The 23,961-nt window shown below is 43.6% G+C and overlaps 1 protein-coding gene across 7 annotated transcripts; it reads left to right on the forward strand.

Moving 5' to 3' along the window:
* On the forward strand, positions 1-23,254 carry Rabepk (Rab9 effector protein with kelch motifs). Of its 7 annotated transcripts, none has more exons than XM_048342744.1 (10): positions 1-82; positions 235-360; positions 3,608-3,866; positions 6,169-6,227; positions 7,513-7,670; positions 10,603-10,755; positions 17,443-17,604; positions 19,963-20,112; positions 22,378-22,527; positions 22,947-23,254. In XM_048342744.1, exons 4-10 carry the CDS (start codon positions 6,175-6,177, stop codon positions 23,234-23,236), a joined length of 1,116 nt encoding a protein of 371 aa, XP_048198701.1. In that variant the 5' UTR covers positions 1-82; positions 235-360; positions 3,608-3,866; positions 6,169-6,174; the 3' UTR covers positions 23,237-23,254. The 7 variants fall into 7 exon arrangements, with proteins under 7 accessions (XP_048198701.1, XP_048198692.1, XP_048198683.1 ...); XM_048342735.1 differs by having other exon boundaries at positions 32-135; XM_048342726.1 differs by having other exon boundaries at positions 43-141.
* Positions 23,255-23,961: the final 707 nt, after the last annotated feature.

The following is a 23,961-nucleotide window of genomic DNA, read 5'->3' on the forward strand; positions in this document are numbered from 1 at the left end:
CGTCTGCGTAGTGACGTCGGAGCCTGACCCTCTTCTCCCCGGAAACTTCCTTACGCGTTAGGCCCTCTTCGCTGAACCCGGGGTACAGGCCGAGCGAGCCCCAGTCGTTCGGGCGAACGAAACCTGCTGGGACCCGTAATTGTTGGGTCTCGAGGAATGCTGGGATTTGTAGTTTTCAGCTACGGCTTGACTAGTCGCTTATTTGGGCTTTTATTTCACCTTTTTTTCCTCTAGATTCATTTCGGGGAACCTGGAGAGGCATTTCCGAGAGAAAACAGCGATTTGGGAAACTGGACATTCCTTGGTTTCTTATTCCAACCCTGTGAAGCACTCTCTCAACATCTTCAGTTAAAAAATTGGGTAAGCCTGGCTGTAAGAACCTTAGCTGGGAAGTACCTTCCCAAGGCCTGGTGGAAGTCCTGCCTAGACCTGTGGCACGGATGTCAGGCCTCCAGTCCTCGGGCCAGGAAAGAAGGGAAGAAACGTTAAGGCTTTTCTTATGCAAAATTCTATACAAAGATTGATTTTCCCTCCCATTTCACCCTTATAATGATTGATAGGATTGAAAAGCTTAGACTCATTAAGGGATTTGCCCCCATCCCACTATACACTGTAAGTGGAGCCAAGATTGGAAAATAGGTTACAGTTATGGATACCTTCATTTGAGTTCCCCGAGGGCGGGGAGCTTTTTGTTGTAGTCCCAATGCTAAAAACAGTACCAGGAACCTGGTGTGCCAATGGCTCATGCCTATAAACTTAGCAACTCAGGAGGCTGAGATCGAAGGATTGCTGTTTGAAGCCAGCCCCAAGCAAGTAGTTCCATGAGCATACTTATCTCCAGTTGATCACCAAAAAAAAGCAGGAAATGAAGCTTGTGGCTTGTGATAAAGCACTAACCTTCAGTGAAAAATCTAAGGGGCAGACAGTGCCCAGTCCCTGAGTTTAAGACCCAGTAACAGGGCTGGGGATATAGCCTAGTGGCAAGAGTGCCTGCCTCGGATACACTAGGCCCTAGGTTCGATTCCCCAGCACCACATATACAGAAAACGGCCAGAAGCGGCGCTGTGGCTCAAGTGGCAGAGTGCTAGCCTTGAGCGGGAAGAAGCCAGGGACAGTGCTCAGGCCCTGAGTCCAAGGCCCAGGACTGGCCAAAAAAAAAAAAAAAAAAGACCCAGTAACACCCCTCCTCAAAAAAAAACAAAAACAAAAAAACAGTGTACCTTTAATGAGAGTTTTTTTTTACAGTTGTCTATTGAAGGTTAACTGTGTCTCAGATACCATTGTGAGCACTTTGTATAGTCAGTGAACACCATATACAATCTTCTCTATTCTCAATCTGTGATTTCTCTTCTAGTAGAAGATTGAAGATAAACAGTAAATGACTTACAGAATGTTAGGGAGTGATTCTTGCGCAGGAAAAAGGAGAGTGTTGAATTGTTAAGAATCACCAAGGGCGGAATACTCTAAAGTGTATTTTTGTAACAGTGGGCTAAATATTTGTTTTTAATGGTGTGGGGTAACAAACCCTTGGTCTTCCCCAGACTAGACAAGCACTCTACCACTAATCTATACTCCTAACCCCATTGTACTACAATGTACCAGACATGGTGGTACATGCGTGGTACATACATAATCTCAATCTCCGCACTTGGAAGACTGAGGCAGTGGGGTAGTGAGTTCAAGGCCAGCCTGTAGTACATAGTGAAACTCTGTCTCTAAAATAAATAAAAGCTGAAAACAAAAAAGAAAACCTTAATGAGATCTCTGAGTGAGGTTCTGTGTAACATTCTTGCAACTGTTCTGTGTGCATGAAAGTGTTTCAGAGTAAAAAGTGTTTCCAAGTAAAACTCATGAACTTTTCTGCTGGGGTTAGCTTTGAGCAGAGATCCTCAGAGGAGGCCCCCTAAGTATCTAGTATTACAAGCATGAGCCACTGGTACCCAGTTTCGTTATTCTTTTAAATAATAGTGGTAGAATGCTTGCTTAGTTTGTATAAGTCTCTGGGTTCAATCTTAGCACTTAAGAAAAAATTTCCTGGATGTGGAACTGTGGCTCAAAGTGGTAGAGTGCTAGCTTTGATCAAAAGAGATCTGGGAGACAATCTGGAAGAAATTGTTTTATTGTTAATGTTTATAGAGTTCATAAACTTTGCAGATTAGAATGATGATGTCCATCACTGAGAAGGTTAAAATGTACTGTGTACTGTAAAATTTATGTAGATACTTAATCTCAATAAAGGAAAAAAAAACACACCTAAGAACTCAGAAAAAAATAAGAACTCAGAAAAAAATAAAAAGAGCTTAGGGACAGGGTCTAGGCCCTGAATTCAAGGCCCACAACCAAGCCAAACCGAACCAAACAACTTTAAAAGAGTTGGGGATGTGGCTTAGTGGTAGAGTGCTTTCCTGACATGCATAAAGCCCTGGGTTCAATTAACTCAGTACCACATAAACAGAAAAAGTTGGAAGTGGCTCAATGGGTAGAGCAAAAGAAGTTTAGGGACAGTGCCCAGGCCCCAAATTCAAGCCAAGAACAAATTCCCTTGTGTTGGCTTTTTATCTATATTAGCATATCCTCTCAACAGCTCTCTCTGCACATCAGGTATTACTATCCCCATTGTGTACACAAAAACCATGGTTTAGAGAGGGTGATAGACTTGCCAGATGTCAAGCTTTCATGGTTAGTACTGGGCCTGCATTTGAACCTAAGTCTTCCTGACCTCTTCCTACCAAGCTGCCCTAACTGTTGTTGCTAGCCCAGCTGTTTCCTCCATTTCCTAGGGAATGATGATTATTTGAAAGCGTGTGCTTTGGGCTGGGGATATGGCCTAGTGGTAAAGTGTTCATCTCGTATACATGAAACTCTGGGTTCGATTCCTCAGCACCACGTATATAGAAAAGGCCGGAAGTGGCACTGTGGCTCAAGTGGCAGAGTGCTAGCTTTGAGCAAAAAGAAGCCAGGGACAGTGCTCGGGCCCTGAGTCCAAGCCCCTGGACTGGCAAAAAAAACAAAACAGAAAGCATGTGCTTTTTTAATGAGACATAGGTGAGCCATCTGTGTTTTAGGAGTCACAGGAAACCTATGGTTAGGAAATAAGTTAGAGGTAATGCAGGTGAACATGCCCCAAATGATGTAGTACTGTTATGGGCAGCAAAAGGGTACTGAGCACTTTATATACTTTTTTTTTTTTTTTTGCCAGTCCTGGGCCTTGGACTCAGGGCCTGATCACTGCCCCTGGCTTCTTTTTGCTCAAGGATAGCACTCTGCCACTTGAGCCACAGCGCCATCTCTGGCCTTTTCTATATATGTGGTGCTGGGGAATTGAACCCAGGGCTTCATGTATACCAGGCAAGCACTCTTGCCACTAGGCCATATTCCCAGCCCTTTATATATGTTTTATTCTCTGCACCAACACACACACACACACACACACACACACACAACATGATACACCTTGCAAGGTCAGTCTTACAGGTGTATCCTGAAACCCAGAGAAAAGTTGATTTCCTCAAGAACAGGAACTTTCCCTGAGTAAACATTTTATTCCTTTCACTCTTTGCAATCGTACCTAGTTTTGTTATCATTTTTGTTTCTTCTCTTTTGTCAGACTGTAAACCCCAGGAGGCCAGCGGTATGGTTGGAGCCTATCCTAGCCACAAGTGGCAGTTGTTGGGATGAGTCGGCTGTTTAATTAGACACCAAAGTCTGAACTGGCCTCAAGATTGCACACTCTGGATCGCCCCCGCCCCCTACCCCCTCAGAAGCCATTTCTAACAACCACAGTGGCTGTGAGCCCCTTTAGGATACACCAGCTGCCCAAGGAATTTGAATCACCCGCTGGATGCTCAACCGCAGGCATTTCTCTTGTAAGTGGTTTCCTAGTGGCCGGCCTTATTTTTCTCCCCAGGGGCAGTCAACTGGCCAGGCCAACACCTGGCAACCACAAGCTTGTTCCCTAGGTGCCCAAACTAGACCAGCCTCTTGGGGCGGGGCGGGGCCGGGAAGGGGTGGGGCAGCCTCAGCTGAAGCCCAGCAGTTGGCTCCACGATGCTTCCAACCGTGGGGGTGGGGCCATGGGCGGGGCTGCAGGTACTTGGGTGCTGAGTGATCATGAGCCTTTTTTTTTCTTTTTGGCCAGTCGTGGGCCTTGGACTCAGGGCCTGAGCACTGTCCCTGGCTTCTTCCCGCTCAAGGCTAGCACTCTGCCACTTGAGCCACAGCACCGCTTCTGGCCGTTTTCTGTATATGTGGTGCTGGGGAATCGAACCTAGGGCCTCGTGTATCCCAGGCAGGCACTCTTGCCACTAGGCTATATCCCCAGCCCGATCATGAGCCTTACACTTTAAAGGAGCAGGTCCAAACAGCGTGGAAAGGGCGCACCATAGCCCCAACCGCAGCCACGTTGACTGAAAACAACCAGCCACTTGGAGATGGGGGCCAGGGGAAGACACACTAATGGAATTGGCTGCTATAAGACCACCTCTGGGAACCCACCCCACTGAGAGTACCTAGACAACAGAAGGGATCTGAGGGCCTTGCACTTACTAGGCAGATGCTCTGCCACTTGAACCATGCTCTCAACCTTGGATTTCTCCTTTGTTTGATTAATTATCCTTCATTCACTTCTACTCAGTGCAGGTCCATTTTTAGGTTCTCAGAATGAATTAGAAGGCCCAGCACTCTTGGACGTTAGTCTCCAAAATGTAAAGAATAGATTTTAAGTTTAACGTACATCATTACATTCAGTTTGATTCCTGCAGTAATAGTGACTTAATAGATACTTGTCAGAGTCCTGAAGCAGAAGAAGTCATTTAGGGGGATGAAAGTGGAAAGCAAGAGAAGCAGGGAAGGTTTCTTTGAGGAAGGGACATTTTAGGGTTTGGAGATTGACTAGGAGATTGCAAATTTACATGAAAAAAGAGACTGGCTGGGAATATGGCCTAGTGGCAAGAGTGCTTGCCTCATATACATGAAGCCCTGGGTTCAATTCCCCAGCACCACATATGTAGAAAACAGCCAGAAGTGGCACTGTGGCTCAAGTTGTAGAGTGCTAGCCTTGAGTAAAAAGAAGCCAGGGACAGTTCTCAGGCCCTGAGTCCATGGCCCAGGACTGGCGAAAAAGAAAAAAAGGGACTTTCCAGGTGGGAGAAACGTAGATTGTGGGTTATGAACGTGTGCTAAAACAATTGAAAAAGGCTAGTATTCCAAGTGATTTTTTTTTCTCCAGTCCTGGGGCTTGGGACTCAGGGCCTGAGCACTGTCCCTAGCTTCTTTTTGCTGAAGGCTAGCAGTCTATCTCTTGAGCCATAGCACCGCTTTCAGCTTTTTCTGTTTATGTGGTGCTGAGGAATTGAACCCAGGGAAGCACTCTACTACTATGCCACATTCCTAGCCCCTTGCAAGAGATTTTAGAGGTGGATGCCCAGAACAAAGGGCTGGACTTTTGTGCTATGCTGAGGCCAAGATTTACCCTAGAGTGCAGTATTTCTCAGCTTATTGGGATGTTTTATTCTTTCATAAGCATCCGTAGTCTCTGAAATTTTGACATATGCTTCCTCCATGAGAACCACAGGCAGATAGACAATGTTAGCCAAAAAACTAATCCAGTTGGGTTGTGTTAATGGCTGAAAGCAGCCTCAACTCAGAGGTAGAGAGCCTCACCAAGCATGCACAAGGCCCTAAGTTCACCTGCCAGTCACCTGTCTGTCTCCCCAAAATAAATAAACTAAAAAACAAGTACTTAGAAGGTAGAGACAGAAGGGTTCTTTGTTTGAGATCAGCCTAAGCAAAATTAGCAACACCCTATGTCATATACAAAAATACAGATGAAAAGGCTGGCCAATATGACACAAATTACAGATTGCTTACCTAGCATACTCAAAGCCTTGATTCAAGCCCCATACTGAAGGAGAAAAAAAAAAGATTATATATGAAATGGCTTTTGATACTTAGTCAGATGAACCAGACCTTAGAAATAGGTATATTCAGCAGGAAATGTTTCAGTTTTTCCCTCCTGATGTTGGAGATCAAACCCAGAGTCTTGTGCATGCTAGTGCATCCACATTCTAATAGAAAAACTATGAAAGAGTGGGTAGTCTGATTTGTGCTGTGTTTCAAGAAGAAGAAAATCATAAATGTCTAAAAAGTGCCTTTCTTTCATATGCATAGGACATCATGATGCAGCTGCCAGTCTTGGAACCTGGAGACAAGCCCAGGAAAACAATATGGTCTGTAAGAAGGACACACACACACACACACACACACACACACACACACACACACGCACGAGGTTTGTTTCATTTCAAAGTAGTTTACTAACATACTTGATCATCAATAAGAAAGGATAGAGATGAAATTGTCTGCAGTTTTAGGTAATTAGACTCAAACTTCTAAGAAAGTCTTTAGAGAAAAGATAAGGGAGTAATAATTACCACAGAGCAGATGTTAATTTTATTAAAATCCCTTTAATAAGAAGGGTAAAGCACTGGCCATCTGTTGTTCTCAGCTCCAATGCTCTATCATCCCCTGAGCTGTGACTCATTCCTAAGATTTTAGGGAATTGAATCTGGATTAAACTAGCTTCAGTGTTTCTTGGCTGCTTGTTCAAACAACCCTTCATTCAACTAAGACTGTTCTGACAGGGCAGCTGCTATATAGGCACTGGAGGTTCAAAGGTAAACAGACTGAAGGGGGCTTTTGACCAATCAGGTAATGGTACTGACAATGTTATCAGTGCTGAGGAGGGACTCACTGAGGGCTACAGGGAAGTGGCAGTGTTAACACCAGGACAGAAGTGTCTCCAATCTGGCATTCCTTTGGATTGGAAGTGAGAACAATTTTGGTCCTTATTTTACTTCAGAGGAAAAAATATTTAGAAAGGTTAAGTAATTTCTCAAAGCTCACACATCTAGAAAGTATCCAAGCTGAGAATTGAACTAGGCCTTTCCAAATTCATAAATCATGTTTATGACCATTATACTGTGCCAAGACACACTAATGAACATTTCTAGATGTCAAACCCATGTATTCCCAACAGATCACTCTGAAATGGATTCAGTCATAGTAGCGAACTCATCTTATCCCAGCTACTTGGGAGGAAATTGAGAGGATTGCAGTTCCAGGCTAGTCCTAGCAAAAAATTAGCAAGACACTACCTAAGCCTCAAATGTGTGGTGGTATGATCCAAGCTGTGTGGAAGGTCATAGATAGAAGGATAATGGTCTAAAGCTGGCAAAGCACAGACCCTATCTGAAAAATAAGCAAAAAGGAATGGGGGAATGGCTCAAGTGGTACAGTGGTTCTCCTAGCAAGTGTAAGGCCTTAAGTCCTAACCATAGTACCACAAAAAATAAAATGAGATGAAAGTAGCAAAACTGAAAAGCCAAAGACTACTGATCAGGGAAGTATTGGTTTGTTTGATACAATTTGGAGCTTCTATGTTATGAGGAATGGAAAGAGCACACAGCTATACTTCTTTGCTCAGGCCTCCTGAATATATCTTCCCTTTGGCAGGTACACTTTGATTCCCTCGGGAGACAGCCCCAGCCCTCGAGTTGGTCACAGCTGCTCATATTTACCCCCAGTTGGTGATGCCAAGAAAGGGAAGGTCTTCATTGTTGGGGGAGCAAATCCAAACCAAAGCTTCTCAGATGTACATACCCTGGATCTAGGTAAGATCAACAGTTATGGAACATAGCTGGCTTTAGGATACCAACTGTTAACAGAGCATTCCTAAGAACACCAGACAGCTCAGACCAGAGAGCAGGCTATTACTTTAATTTTAAAAAAAGGAAAAAAAAAAAAAAAGGAACTGGGAATATGGCCTAGTGGTAAAGTGCTCACCTCAAATACGTGAAGCCCTGGGTTCGATTCCTCAGCACCACATCTGTAGAAAAAGCCGAAAGTGACGCTGGGGCTCAAGTGGTAGAGCACTAGCCTTGAGCAAAACGAAGCCAGAGGCAGTGCTCAGGCCCTAGGTCAGCATCACAGACCAACAGCAGCAGTGGATCACATCTGTAATCCCAGCTACTTGAGAGGCAAGACAAAGAGGATCAAGGTCCCCCATCTCAACCAACAGGATGGCTAAGTGGCATGTACCTGTGATCCAAATTACACAGTAGGCTATAGGTAGGAGGATTGTGATCTTAGGCCATGCCTGGGCAAAAACATGACAGCTAATGTTGTCTGAAATACAAATTTGATTACATCACTCCCTATCTGCAAGTCTTTCTTGGTTCTTCCCAACCCACCATTGCTGTACTGAATATATCTAGATCCTTTGACACATCTTGAATTCTGTCCTTCAAGCCATGGCACATACTGTTCCTCTCCATGAAAAGTGCTTCTTCCTTATCATGGGCTGCAGATCCCAGATTGAAAGTCCCCTTCTACCTGAAAAGCCTTTCTTGGTATCTCTTGACTAGTTTAGGCACTAACTCTTCTGATGTCCATAGTACCAAATATTTTCCGATCCTCCTTCTTACTCATAGCCCTGGGCATCCAAGATTTTTTTATATCTTCCCATTGAGACGATAGGCTCCTTAGAGACAAGTAATATGGTTATTTTCCTCATCATTATGTTCCCAGTCATTCCCAGAGCACCTAGCATAGAACAAGAGTTTTATGAGTGTTTGAATGAGAAATGACTACTGTGTACAGAAGGATGGAAGTTGAAAACTGATGACTCATATACATGTTTGCATAGGTCCATGTAACATTGCTATTATTTCAGTCTTGTTTACGCACCAAGTATGCAGGTGTCTGCATCTAAAAATAGAGATGGTTTGACTTAGGATAATTTTGGGAAGTCTGACATCAGTAGGTCTGCCTGTTCACATAACAACAATGATATGGAGCTGGGCTGCTATTGGTAGTCTCTGTTACTCCTCTCTTGACATTTAGATCCCTGCTTCCTGACTAGGAAATCAAAGGTCAATGAGACTCCTCCAGCCCTCAAGGAGTTCACAATCTAATGAAATCTTTCTGTTGTTGTTGGTCATAGGGCTTGAACTCAGGGCTTGGGTGCTGTCTCTGAGCTTTTCTGCTTATGGCTAGTTTTCTACCACTTTGAGCCACAGCTGCACTTTCAATTTTCTGGTGGTTAATTGGAGATAAGAGTCTCAAGAGCTGATGGCTCACGCCTGCAATCCTAGCTACTCTGGAGGCTGAGATCTGAGCATCATGGTTTGAAGCCAGCCAAGGTAGAAAAGTCCCCATGAGACTCCTATCTCCAATAAAGCACTCAGAAAAAGCCAGAAGTGGTACTGAGTCTCAAGTGGCAGAACACTAGCCTTGAGCACAAAGAGGCTTGGAGACAGCGCGCAGGCCCTGAGTTCAAGCCCCAAGCCCGGCAAAAAAAAAAAAGAAGAAGGAAAAGTCTCAAAAACTTTTCTGCCCCGGCTGGCTTCAAACCACAGTCCTCAGATCTCAGCCTCCTGAGTAGCTAGAAATACAGGTGTGAGCCACCAGGGCTTGCACTGTCTGTGGTTCTTAAATATGGTTACTTTTTTCATGTGTAGTATTTTTTGCCAAAATATGTGAGCCAGTAGACTTGTTGCTAGCCAAAATAAGGACTGTTAACTTCCAGCTTTTTTGGTGGTTAACTGGAGATAAGAGTCTCACAGACTTTCCTGCCCAGGCTTGGCTTGAAACCACAAATCTCAGACCTCAGCCTCTGATTAGCTAGTACTACAGGAGTTAGCTGAGTGAGGAAGATTTTCTTATGTAGGTACCAGGGGTGTTTTGCAGACTCCAGAGCCAAGAAATGCAGCCTAGGAGCATGAGGGAATATGATGGAAGTGATGATGATTAAAAATGTACTGTACGCTAAGTGCCAGTGGCTCATACCTGTAATCCTAGCTACTCAGGAAGCTGAGATATGAGGAGGGTGGTTCAAAGCCAGCCCAGGCAAGAAAGTCTCTGAGATGCTTATCTTCAATAAACTACTCAGAAAAAGCCAGAAGTGGCACTGTGGGTCAAGTAGTAGAATGCTAGCTTTGAGCACAAAGAGGCTCAGGGACAGCACCCAGGGCCTTAGTTCAAGCCCCACAGCCAGTAAAAATTAAAAAAAGCCAAGGACAGTGCTCAGGCCCTGAGTCCAAGCTCCGGGACTGGCAAAAAATAAAAATTAAAAAAAAATTAAAGCACTGTATACATAAATGGGCATGTTAAATTGTAACTCCCTTATACAATTCTAACCCCTCTCTATTTTCATAGACATACAAATAAATTTTAAAAGGATAAAAAAATACTGCTTAGACTCAGAAGAGAGCAGAAATAATAGATCCAGTGGCCCATTTTGGGTCAGGTAGCTATCTCTGATCCTATCAGCTAAGGCTAAAAAGTAATGGTCTTGTCCAAATATGTCAACTGGGCTCTGCCAGTGTGTTTAGAGAAGTTCCCTAGAAGTTTCATGGACTAGGCAGACAATCCCAAAGTGTCCACTATGGAACTTCAGGGAGGCTCACAACATTTCTTTCAAGGGATTTATGGTGGGATTTATGTTTAGCTTTTGGCCTTGTTCTCACCCTTCTCCCTAAATTTGTCAATCAAGGTAAGTAGTTGGTAGCCCCCAAAGTAATGACTGGATGAAATGTTTTCTAGAAACACACCAGTGGGATTTAGCAACATGGGAGGGCCTCTTGCCCCGGTATGAGCACGCCAGCTTCATTCCCTCCTGCACACCTGACAGTATATGGATATTTGGAGGTGCCGACCAGTCAGGAAATCGAAATTGTCTCCAAGTCCTGAATCCTGGTAAGGAACCAGAGGTTATTTGATTTTCCTCATTCATGCACTCAATTATAATTCCAGCACATTTGGATTGAAATCATTAATTTTATTTATTTATTTATTTATTTATTTATTTATTTTTCCAGTCCTGGGCCTTGAACTCAGGGTCTGTCCCTGGCTTCTTTTTGCTCAAGGCTAGCACTCTAACCACTTGAGCCACAGCGCCACTTCTGGCTTTTTTTGTTTATGTGGTGCTGAGGAATCGAACCCAGGGCTTCATGCAAGCAAGGTGAGCACTCTACCACTAAGCCATATTCCCAGCCTAAAATGATTTATTTTAATTTTCTAACTTCATAGATATAGGACAGAGTTGGAAAGAACAGCTATGCCATTTGGGCAGCTCAGGCCTGTAGGGGAAGTGGCTTTCCTTTAGTCAACAAAGAGTCAGTGACTGAGCCAAGCTAGAAGCCAGGTCACCTTGGTTAGTGGTTCTTCAATAGGGCTGGTTATGTCCACAGTGGACAGACACCAGGTCCTGCCTGGAAACTTTTTTGCCTATCACACCTGGCTGGAGTTAAGGTTGCTATTGACATCTAACGAGTAAAGGTCAGAGGTGCTACTAATGTCCTGTGTTGCTTAGGACAGCCGGACAATAAAGTTACCTAATATAAATGCCAGTAATGTGAAAGTTAAGAGCTCTCTGCACAGACCTTCTCATTATGATTCATTTAGTCATGAGTGCCAAGTTCCTGTCAGGTTTAGCATAGAGGAAGTAGTTTGAAGCATCACACCTGGAAGGAAGTGGCTGAACTACCTTAGAAAGGTGGACTTCTCTGTTCTTTTTGAAGCCTTAACCTGTTCTTTTTAAATATTATTTACATTCATTGTAAAATATTTGCAGTCTGGATCCCATGGGTCACACCTACAATTCTAGCTACTAAGGAGGATGAGATCTGAGGATCATAGTTCAAAGCCAGCCCAAAAAGGAAAGTTAGTTAGTGATTAAATGGAATCCAAAATATTGTTACATTAATGCTATTAGTAACATTTCTGTGTTCAGCAATCCTTATCATTGGTTTCCTTTCTGTGGTATCAGTTACCTGACTTAGTTTTTCCTAAAATATTAAGTGGGAAATTCCATACCTGTCTAGCATACACAAAGCCCTGAGTAACATCCATAGTAAAAACTAAGCTGAGTGCTGGTGGCTCACACCTGTAATCCTAGCTACTCAGGAGGCTGAGATGTGAGGATTACCGTTCAAAGCCAGCCCTGGCAGGAAAGTCTATGAGACTTATCTCCTGTTAACCACCAGAATGTGGCATTGTGGCTCAAGTGATAGAGCACTAGCCTTGAGCTGAAGCTCAGCTCAGGTACAGCGCCCAAGTCCAGAGTTCAAGCCCCACAACTGATTAAAAAAAAAGGAACAAACTAACAACCTCCAGAAATGAACAGTTTTTAAGTTTTAGATAACTTTTATTGTGAGTTATTATAATTTCTTAGTGCCTAATTGATAGATCAGACTTTATCACAGATATGTGTATATAGGAAAAAACAGTATATATGCCATATACATGCATGTATGTACATGCACTAGGTATAATATGTATCTGCTAAGTAAAATATATGTTCTTATATGAAATATACATATAGAAATGCATTGGGGATCTTGGAACATATCTGTGGCAGATAAGAGGGGACTAGTATACAACGTTTTCTATTTTTCATGCATTATTATCAGCACAAGGTCATATTAGATATCTACTTTTAAATCTGTCTCCTTTTACTAACTACTGCATCAGTGGTTTCCTATTAACAACAATTCTTCCTCAACATTTTGTATGTTGGGGGAATGTATGTTGGTATTATGCCTTGAACTCTGGGCTTTCTGCTTGCTGCTGGTGCTCTACCACTTGAGCTACAGCTTCAGCAGTACAGTTTTTGTGGTTAATTGTGTTATGCCTAGATTTCTGGTCCCCAAAGACCACCAAGGAGCCAATACCGATGCAAACGCACGAGAATCTTTATTGCAAGCTCAAGCTTGGACTCCCAACCGTCGCAGCAGATCTGGATTGATAGTCCTGACCCTCAGATAGTCAGGGTTTTTATTGTGATTACAACAGGGGCAGGGTATTTCCAACTTGGCAGATACTTGATTGGATGGCATTTAGCAAGCAAGTCTTGTCCTATTTCTATTGGCTATCTACCCTTTCAGTTATCTATTTTGGCTTTGATATTGGGAACTGGCCTCGATATCAGGAACCGACAACAGGTGGTCACATAGCACTGCTGCAGGGGGTTAGTGCAGGGGGTAGAGCAAGTCACAAATGGGTTAAGCAAGCCGTTTACAGAAGCAGAATATTGTGGTCAGGCTGACCTAGTACCAACTTTATTTTAACAATTGCGACTATGTTTTCCCATTACCACTAAGCAAGCTTGAGCGGGCTAAAACAATCTAGTACTCAATTATAAGTAAACCAACCTGACAGTTACCATGGCATTTCTACTACTATTATGGTTATTTCTATAGTCTATGACTATGATCTTTTTTTTTTTTTACTGTCCATTACCATGGACAATACCCAGGTACAGAGGGGAGCAAGGCCTCCGTATATTTTTAAATGTCAAACTACAAGAAACTAGTCTCACAGGTGGGGGTGCAGCCCTCTAGCATAGAGTCATCACCAGGGTTTAAAAGCTGTTATAATTTTAACACTAAAACTTATATTTAGTTAGTTACTCAGGTTCTCAGGTCAGCCCTAACAATTGCAGATGGAATCTTACACACTTTTCTGCCAGAGCTGGCTTTGACCAGATCCTTCAGATCTCAGCCTCTTCAGTAGTTAGGACTACAGGTGTGAGACACCAGAACCTCGGACTTTGTCAGTGTTTTCATTACTACAGAACATTGTTGAACTATCATAATTCTCCTATTTTTGAACATTTTTACAAGGCTTTTAGCATTTTACCATTATAAAGAACAAGGTAAGTCAGGTGCCAGTGGCTCACACCTATAATACTACCTACCCAGGAGGCTGAGAAAAGTCCATGAGACTTTTTATTTATTTTTTTGCCAGTCCTGGGGCTTGGACTCAGGACCTGAGCACTGTCCCTGGCTTCTTCTTGCTCAAGGCTAGCGCTCTGCCACTTGAGCCACAGCACCACTTCTGACTTTTTCTGTATATGTGGTGCTGAGGAATGGAACCCAGGCCTTCATGCATGCTAGGCAAGCACTCTACCACTAGGCCACATTCCCAGCCCCCATGAGACTCTTATCCCCAATAAACCACTCAAAAACTGGAAGTGGCCTTGTGAATCAAAGTGGTAAGATCACTAGGTTTGAGCATAAGAGCTCAGGGACAGTGTCCAGGCCCTGAATTCAAGCCCCCCCCCGACCAATTAAAAAAGAAGAAGAAAGTGATGAACATCTTTGTTTAGAAGTCATTAACTATAAGTTGGGCACTGGTGCCTCACATCTGTAATCCTAGTTTCTCAGGAGGCTGAGATATGAGGACCATAGTTGGAAGCTAGTCCAGGCAGAAAAGTCTGTGAGATTTCCTGAAATAGGGAAAGCGTTGCCAGGAACTGGTTGTTTATGCCTATTATCCTACCTATTCAGGAGACTAAGATCTGAGGATCAGGGTTCAAAGACAGCCTACACAGGAAAGACTGTGAGACTCAAGTTTCCAAATTAACCACCACATGCTGGAAGTGAAGCTGTACTAGCCTTCAGCCAAAAAGCGCAGGTTGGGCTGGGAATATGGCCTAGTGGCAAGAAAGCTTGCCTCATATACATGAAGCCCCGGGTTCAATTCCCCAGTACCACATATATGGAAAACGGCCAGAAGTGGCGCTGTGGCTCAAGTGGCAGAGTGCTAGCCTTGAGCAAAAGGAAGCCAGGGACAGTGCTCAGGCGCTGAGTCCAAGGCCCAGGACTGGCAAAAAAAAAATAAAAGCTCAGGTTATAGCCCCAGGACTGCCCCACCCCCCAAAGTAAAGAAAAGCAATAGGGAAAGTGTGTGTCATTGCTTTTGTTGCCAAGGCAAGTCCTTCAAATGGCTTTGGATTCCTTTTTGATTATTTGTGCGGATGCTTGACTATGTGCCTAAGTGCTTCTAAGAACCAAGAGCTACCCAAACTCTGTAGCTATAGCTACATTGTGCTTTGGGTATGGGCATGAGACTTGTTCTATCTCCAGATTCATGATTGAACACATATTGGATGTTTCATGCAATATTTTGTATGTTAGATGCATACATTTTACCATAAACCCTGAGTTTCTTAGGCAAGAAATAATACTTGGTGTGTTGTAGTGGAGCAAATATGGGATGTACTCTGATGGTTTCAATTCTTGGGGCTTGAACTCAGGGCCTGGCACTGTCCCTGAGCTTCTTTTTGCTCAAGTCTAGCACTCTACCACTTGAGCCACAGCGCCACTTCTGGCTTTTTCTGTTTATTTGGTGCAGAGGAATGGAACCTGGGCTTCATGAATGCTTGGCAAGCATTCTACCACTAAGCCATATTCCCAGCCCTGGAGATAGGATTGAAAGCTTCTGAGGTTCATTTTTCTCATTTGGAAAATGTGGTATTTTCCTAGGGCTGAGTGAGGAAAGTGGGCGTGGCAAAGTGTTCAAAGGACTGTGATCCTGCATGAAAAATGTGCTTGTCCATCTGTTACTATAAAATTCCATTTTTATTCTAAAAGGAAAGGAAAGAAAGAAGCTACAATGCCTCTCCTAAACTATAAGCTTTTACTCTTTTTCTTTTTTTTTTTTTTTTTTTGGTCATCGGGCTTGAACTTGGGGCCTGGGAACTGTCCTTGAGCTCCTCCGCTCAAAGCTAGCACTCTGCCACTGAGCCACAGTCCCTCTTCTGGTTTTCTGGTGGCTAACTGGAGATAAGGGTCTCATGGACTTTCCTGCTGGACTGGCTTTGAACTGAGATTCTCAGATCTCAGCCTTCTGAGTAGCTAGAATTACAGGTATGAGCCACTGGTGCCCGGCTAAGCCTTTATCCTTAAACTAGAATGGTAGAGGAGTTGGAGGTGTATGGCTCAGTTGGTACAGTGCTAGCCAGTGAGCAAAAGCATCTGGTACCAAGTTCAAGTTTTTATCTCAAACCTTAAAAAAAAAAAAAAAAAGAATTGAAAGTACTGAGATCTATTTTTTCTTTTTTTTTTTGCCAATCCTGGGGCTTGAACTTAGGGCCTGGACTCTGTCCCCAGCCTCTCTGTGTTCAGGGCTAGCTCTGTACCACTTGAGCCACAGCACTACTTCCAGCTTTTTTTTTTTTTTTTTACGTTCAAGTTCTATTTTACTTGGTTCAAAAGCATTCTCCCGCTGGAAGGGACTCAAGCTGGACGTCCCTGCCTCCAGCTTTTTCTGTGTATGTGGTACTGAGGAATTAAGCCCAGCACTTCATGCATGATTCTAGGCAAGCACTCTAAGCTAAATTTCCAGCCAACCAAGTACTGAGATCTTAGTGTTACTGAAAGAGTTCAAATGCCAACTTAACCATTTATTAGCTATGTCATTTGAACAAGTGACAGTCTACCTCAACTTTGATTATTTTCTCTAAAAAGGAATAAACTAATATTTATTTGGCATTTATTATTTATTGGGGACTATTAGTGTTACTGAAATTGTAACAATATTTTATTTGTGTGTGTGTGTTTGTGTGCCAGTAATGAGGCTTGAACTCAAGGCTTTGGGTTCTCATTTGGCTTTTTCACTCAAGGCTGGTGCTCTACCACTTGGGTCACCCTTCCACTTCCAGTTTTTCTGCTGGTTAAGTGGAGATAAGAGTCCTATGTACTTTTCTCTCCAGGCTGGCTTCAAACCTCAATCCTTAAATCTCAGCCTCCTGAGTAGCTAGGATTAGAGCACTGAGCCACCAATACCAAGTTGACCTCATTCTTAATTGTATTTATGAAATTTTACTCCTGAATTTTGTTCTATTTGAGGAAATTCTAAATATCATCCTTACCTTCCCTGCCTGAAACTATACTGTCAACATCAGGAATTAGGGTAGGAGGCCAGGAGTCAGTGGCTCTCTCCTGTGATCCTAGCTATTCAGGAGGCTAAGATCTGAGGATCGCAGTTCAAAGCCAGTGTAGGCAGGTAAATCTGTGAGACTCTTATCACCAGTAATCTACTCAGAGAAGCCAGAAGTGGCACTGTGGCTTAAGTGGTAGAGTGCCAGCCTTGAGCACAGAGAAACTCAGGGACAGAGCCCGGGCTCTGAGTCCAAGTCCCAGGACCAGCAAAAAAAAAAAAAAAAAAGAATTGGGTAGGAAAGTGTTCGTGGCATACTCCATCAAGAAACAAGCTCAGATCTTGGTGGAGTGGCACTCTGGAGACCGCAGCACAAAGGTCAAGAGTTCAAGGCCTGGGCTGGGAATATGGTCTAGTGGCAAGAATGCTTGCCTCATATACATGAAGCTCTGGGTTCGATTCCTCAGCACCATATATATAGAAAATGGCCAGAAGTGGTGCTGTGGCTCAAGTGGCAGAGTACTAGCCTTGAGCAAAAAAGAAGCCAGGGACAGTGCTCAGGCCCTGAGTTCAAGGCCCAGGACTGGCCAAAAAAAAAAAAAAAGAGTTCAAGGCCTGCCTGGGATAAACAGCTAGACCCTGTCTAAACTAGTAATGAAATAATAAAGTCGAAGGCCTCTCAGCCAGATATTTCACATACCTGTTTTCTTTCTGGACCAGAAACCAGGGCGTGGACCACACCAGAGGTGACCAACACTCCACCATGTCCAAGAACATTCCACACATCAACGGCAGCTATTGGAAACCAGCTATATGTCTTTGGGGGCGGTGAAAGGGGTTCCCAGCCTGTGCAGGATATGAAGCTACATGTATTTGACGCAAGTATGAACTGAAGGGCACTGGGGTTGCTGCTTACCTGGTCAGGGCCCATAGTTTCCCCTGTGTAAGGAAGCAAAGGATAGAAAATGAAACGGGAGGAGTGTCTCATTTCTAGGACTCATTGACAGAGAAAAGTAGTATAATCGCACCTGAGCAACATTTGCATTGAAAAGTCATAAGTGATCCATTTAAAAACTTTGAACAGTTGGGCACCAGTGGCTCACACCTGTAATCCTAGCTACTCGGGAGGCTGAGAACTGAGGATTGCAGTTCATAGCCAGCTCAGGCATGAAATTTCTTGAGATTCTTATCTTCAAAAAAGCTGGAGGTGGACCTGTGGCTTAAGTAGTAAAGCACTAGCTTTGAGCAAAAAAGCTCAGGGACATAGCATAAGCCCTAAGTTCAAGCTCTGCGTCTGGAAAAAAAAGCCAACCAAACAACTTTGAACAAACAAGCCACTGGTGGCTCATCCCTGTAATCCTAGCTACATACCTACACACACACACACACACACGCACGGCATTGAAGATATAAAGTAGAACACATCTGGATTAGATATGGAGTACTTTCTTCATACTTATCTTTTATGTACATTATCTCATTTACTCTGTATTCTACCCTGAGAAGTATATATTATGAGGTCTTGTGTTTAACCCCCGCCCCCTTTTTTTTTTGTCAGGTTTGAGGCTTGAAGTCAAGGCCTGGGTACTGTCCCTGAGCTCTTTCACTCAAGGCTAACACTCTACTACTTTGATCCACAACTCCACTTCTGGTTTTTCTAGTGCTTAATTGGAGGGAAGAGTGTCGTGGAGCTGGGTGCTGGTGACTTATACCTGTAATCTAGCTAGTCAGGAGGCTAAGATCTGAGGATCATGGTTTGAAGCCATCACAGACAGAAAAGTGTCCATGAGACTCTTATCTCCAATAAACTACTCAGAAAAAGCTGAAGGGGCGCTGTGGCTCAAGTAGTAAGGTGCTAGTCTTGAACAAAAGAAGCTTAGGGACAGAACCCAGGCCCTGAGTTCAAGCCCCAGGACCCAGAAAAAAAAAAAGAGTGTCAATGGATTTTTCCCCCTAGCACTAGCTTTGAATCTCGATCCTCAAATCTCAGCCTCCTGAGTAGCTAGGATTATAAGTGTGAGCCACCAGCACTTGGCTCTTTATCCCCATTTAACAGATCTAGAAAGTGAAGGTTACAAGAGTAAGTTATTAAAAGCCACATAGTTATTTAGTGAAATAACCATGTTTCAACACCAAATACCTTACTATAACCATTACTTGTTCTGCACTTCCATAAGTCCTGCTAATTTTCATTTCAAAGTAGTCTACTTTGCTTTCACTTGTTCAGCACATCAGTTGTGGAGTCTGTCTTGTAAAAAGATCCTGAGATGGGATACAGCTCAGTGGCTTAGCATGTACAAGGCCCTAGGTTCAATTGCTAGCGCCTTCCTGCCTCCATGAAAAGAAATAAAAGACTCTGGCAACCTGTCACAGGAGAAGCAGTCATTCATTTCACTTTGGGGTAGATCTAGGAGATCTTTATCAAAAGGAAGAAATGGCTTTCACTGAACTCATGTGGTTCATGCCTATAATCCTAGCTGCTTAGGAGGCTGAAGTCTGAGGATTACAGTTCATGAGAGTCCTCAGACTTTCTAGTAAACCAAAAAGCCGGAAGTATACCTGGGCACCAGTGACTAGCAATTCAGGAGGCTGAGATCTGAGGATCATGCTTCAAATCCAGCCAGGCAGGAAAATCTGTAAGATTTGCAACTCCAATAAACAACCAAAAAGCTGGAAATGGAGCTGTAGCTCAATTAGCAGAGCACTAGCTCTGAGCTTTAAAAAAGAACAGCTCAGGAACAGTGCTCAGGGATTTTACCTAAGCCTTAATTAAGTTCAAGCCCCAGGACTGACACACACACACACACACACACACACACACACACACACACACACACACACACACACACACACACACACACACGCCAGAAGTAGAAATGTAGCTTAAGTGATAGAATACCAGCCTTGAGTGAAAATGCTAAGAAACAGAGATCAGGCTCTGAGTTTAAGCTCCCCTCTGGAGCCCCCCACCCCTACCCTCTCCCCCCAAAAAGGAAAAAAAGAAATGGCTTCTTATTGCCTAAGTGAAACAGCTGGCATGAGTAGATAGTGGCCTCTCCTGCCCTGAAACCACCCAGGTTGTACGTAAAGGGAGGGAAGGAGATCTGCTTGGCTGATGTTAATCCATTTCTTGCTTGTAGTATCTCTGCTTGCTAGGAAGTGATAATGAGGCAGGGGTGTACTGCTCTTGCTCTTTCATTGTAGCTTTGCCACTTAATGTCAATGACTTTGCTTTTGCAGGTACTCTGACCTGGTCCCAGCCAGAGACATTTGGAAATCCTCCATCTCCCCGGCATGGTCATGTAATGGTGGCAACAGGGACACAGCTCTTTATCCATGGAGGCTTAGCAGGAGACAAATTCTTTGATGATCTTCATTGCATTGATATAAGTAAGTAGGGTAAAGGGCACAGGAACTTAGGTGTTTAAAATTTAAAGAAAAAAAAACTTTAAAAGAGTACAGCTTTTTTTCCCCCCTTGGGTACTTGACCAGCTGGCAAAAACCTCACTAGATCCTGTCCAGTGTAATGTGAATAATAATAGGTAATAATGACAATAAATGCAGTCATTTCCTGGCACCTCGTATATTTAGGCCTTTATTATCTCTTACTCTGCCATACACATCCCTGCTCTTTCATTGATTCTGCTTTGTGAACCCTTACTGGAGTTCTTTCAGGCAATAGCCACTACCCCCATGCAGACAGGGCCATCTTCAGGTTATATATCTGGAAGTGGCCAAGCAGAATTGCATTCTAGTCAGGCTAAGTGGTTGAAAACCCTGGGAAGAGGAAAGTTTCTGAAGAGCTGAGGAATCTGGAGAGTCTGGACTCTTTCTGGGTCATTCCCCCAGATTGGGAGCTTCACTGGGACAGGGCTTCCTCTTGTTTGCCAATATATTTCTAATACTTAGCATAGTATCTGGCAGATAGTGTGCACATTATCTGTTCACAAATGTACAACTTCTCCATTCCTCCAGACTACAAGAAGTGCAGAGGCATGGAACTCTTCTGCAGATATTTGGGAATTTTACCAAGCTCTGTGTCCTCTGAATTTAAGGGATATTGACTGGGATTTCTACATGGAGCAGAATTTTTTTTTTTTTTTTGCCAGTCCTGGGCCTTGGACTCAGGGCCTGAGCACTGTCCCTGGCTTCTTTTTGCTCAAGGCTAGCACTCTGCCACTTGAGCAACAGCGCCACTTCTGGCCATTTTCTGTGTACGTGGTGCTGGGGAATTGAACCTAGGGCTTCATGTATGGGAGGCAAGCTCTCTTGCCACTAGGCCATATCCCCAGCCCCATGGAGCAGAATTTTGGCCAAACAGATTCTCTGCTTCTGCCTTGAAATGCCAGGCATTGGCCTAACTTTTATAGATGAAGATTGTATTCTCTGAAGCACTCCTAGTAGGCAGTAAAATGTCAAATGGGGTGTGTTTGTGTGTGTGTGTGTGTGTGTGTGTGTGTGTGTGTGTGTGTGTGTGTGTGTATTTCTGTATAGCCAAGTTGACTGGACTTAAGAACCTTCCTGAGGGGCTGGAGACGTGGCTCAGTGGTAGAGTGCTCAACTAGCATGCACATGCCCTGGGTTCGATTCCTCAGCACCACATATACAGAAAAAGTCAGAAATGGTGCAGTGGCTCAAGTGGTAGAGTGCTAACTTTGAGCAAAAGAAGCCAAGGATGGTGCTCAGGCCCTGAGCCCAAGCCCCAGGAGTGTCCCACCCCCCCAAAAAAAAAAAAACAACCACCTTCCTGAGTGTTGAGATTACATGTGTGAAACCACCACACCCAACTTCAAAGGGATTTTCTGGGCATTTGTTTGTTTGTTTGTTTGTTTGTTTTGGGGGGTGCCAGTCCTAGGGAGTGTATTCAGGGCCTGGGTGCTGTCCCTGAGCTTCTTTTTCTCTAAGCCACATTCCTAGCCCCTGTACTTTACCTTTGAGCCACAGCTCTACTCTTGAGTTTTTGGTCGTTAATTGGAGATAATAGTCTCATAGACTTTCCTGCCTTGGCTGGCCCGACCCCTTCCCACTCAGAATTGTAATTAAAACATACAGGTATGTGTACATACATGTATACACTCACATGCCTACTTTACATTACCTACTTTCTGGACAGTTAACTCTGAATTGTTTCTCAGTATGCTCCAAAGACCACCTCTGTCAACATCCCCTGAGATTCCTCTATGTGTGTGTGTGTGTGTGTGTGTGTGTGTGTGTCTGTCTGTCTGTCTGTCTGTCTGTCTGTTCACACACACAGTGGTCCTGGGGCTTGAATTCAGGGTCTTGGGCTTGATTAGCTTTTTCTCTCAAGGCTAGCACTCTACTACTTGAGCCACAGTTCCACTTCCAGCTTTTTAGTGATTAATTGGAAATAAGAGTCTCCTGGACTTTCCTGCCTGAGATAGTTTCAAACCATGATCCTCAGATCTCAGCTTCCTGAGTAGCTAGGATTACCAGTGTGAACCACTGGCACCAGGCTCCTGATTCTTGCTATAAATGTAGAACACTGAGCCCCTTTCCCCCCTCCCTGCACATTACACTTTGCTCCATTAACTCTAAGCATTCTCAGGGGTGACCTCCAGTGATAGGTTAGCCAACAGCTGTAGTGTTGGAAACCATATCTTAGCCTATATTGTGCCAAATGTCTTTGTCTGGCAGGTGACATGAAGTGGCAGCAGCTTAGTCCCACAGGGGCTGCCCCGGAAGGCTGTGCTGCCCACTCAGCTGTGGCTGTGGGAAAACATGTGTATATCTTCGGAGGAATGACTCCCAGTGGTGCACTGGACACCATGTACCAGTATCACACAGGTGAGCAGGTGCCCCTCCAGTCTTTCAAAGAGAAACTTTCTCAATTTGGTAACTGTCTAAATCTTAAGAAAACTAAAGGCCAGGTGCTGGTGGCTTATGCCTGTAATCCTTTAATCTTTACTCAGAAGGCTGTATCTCAGGATCACAGTTCAAAGCTAGCCAGGGCGGGAAAGTCCATGAGACTTATCTCCAATTAACCAGCAGAAAACTAGAATTGACTCAAAGTGGTAGAGTTCTAGTCTTATGTGGAAAAGCTCAGGGACAGCACCCAGGTCCTGCAAAACAAAGAAAAAAAAAAAAAACCAAGCTTGTAGAGAATGTCATTAAAGCACTAAAGATGTCACTTACTTTTCCTTTCTAATATTTATTGTCTCAGTTCATACAGTAAATCAGGCCTTTGTTCTTTTCTCCTTACACAGAAAAGCAGCACTGGACCTTGCTTAAGTTTGATACTTTTCTACCTGCTGGACGATTGGACCATTCCATGTGCATCATTCCATGGCCAGTTACATCTGCCTCTGAGAATGACAACTCAAATTCGGTCACTCTGAAGTTTGAAGATGAGAAAGGGGATTCCACTGACAAAGGAGTGTACAAAGATGATGACTCCCAGGAGAATCAGACTGACACACTGCTCTGCTTTGTGTTTGGTGGGATGAATACAGAAGGGGAAATCTATGATGATTGTATTGTGACGGTGGTTGACTAATAAAATTCAAAACTTTTATGACTCCTGTTATTTCATAAAAGTGAAACTTCTATGCTGTGCCTCTACAGTATTTTTTGTACAATATATCTAATTTTACCTATCTGTTTTTAAGCAATGTGTAGCTTGGGGGTGGGGAGAACTATACTGGCAATGTCAGACACATAGGCTGTAAACACTAGTCAAATATTTTTATTAGCTGATCCTAGTCAAATACTTTATATTTATTATTAACAGAGGTACAGACAGTTGATAGTTTTTAAGGATGGGAATGAAGACCTCTTTTCCTAACTACCCACTAGCACCGGTGTTCCAGAGCATACACCACTTTAACATTTGATCAGGCTTGCCTCTTAACCTCTATTATATTCCAGGCCTGCCCTAACTTTTAAAGCAGTGCCTCAGTGTTAGATCTGTGAGCCAGTTGTTCATCTGTAAAGTACCTATTCTGTCAGTACTGCCTTTCATATTAGCACTGGTCATTAAAACCTTTACTGATCATACTGCTTACTTAGACAAGCTCTTTCTTCCAATCATGACACAAAGTACTACCCTTGCCTTACGTGTGGCACTTTCAAAGGTACCATCTACCCCACCATAGTATGGAAAAAATTAGGGAAGGAAATGTTGATGTGCCTGAGATGGTTCAAAGTAGATCTCTTGAATTTATAAATTAAACCCATCCAAGTGGCAAAGCATGTGCTCAGTATATGCAACTGGCTTTGATC

This window comes from Perognathus longimembris, chromosome 1 (genome assembly GCF_023159225.1).
Source record: "Perognathus longimembris pacificus isolate PPM17 chromosome 1, ASM2315922v1, whole genome shotgun sequence".
NCBI classification, from domain to species: domain Eukaryota; kingdom Metazoa; phylum Chordata; class Mammalia; order Rodentia; family Heteromyidae; genus Perognathus; species Perognathus longimembris.

Coding starts and splice junctions, on each gene's coding strand:
- Rabepk (XM_048342744.1), top strand. CDS start 6,175: ATGATGCAGCTGCCAGTCTTGGAACCTGGAGACAAGCCCAGGAAAACA. Junction 20,113..22,377: donor TCTTCATTGCATTGATATAA/GTAAGTAGGGTA, acceptor TTTGTCTGGCAG/GTGACATGAAGTGGCAGCAG. Junction 22,528..22,946: donor CATGTACCAGTATCACACAG/GTGAGCAGGTGC, acceptor CTCCTTACACAG/AAAAGCAGCACTGGACCTTG.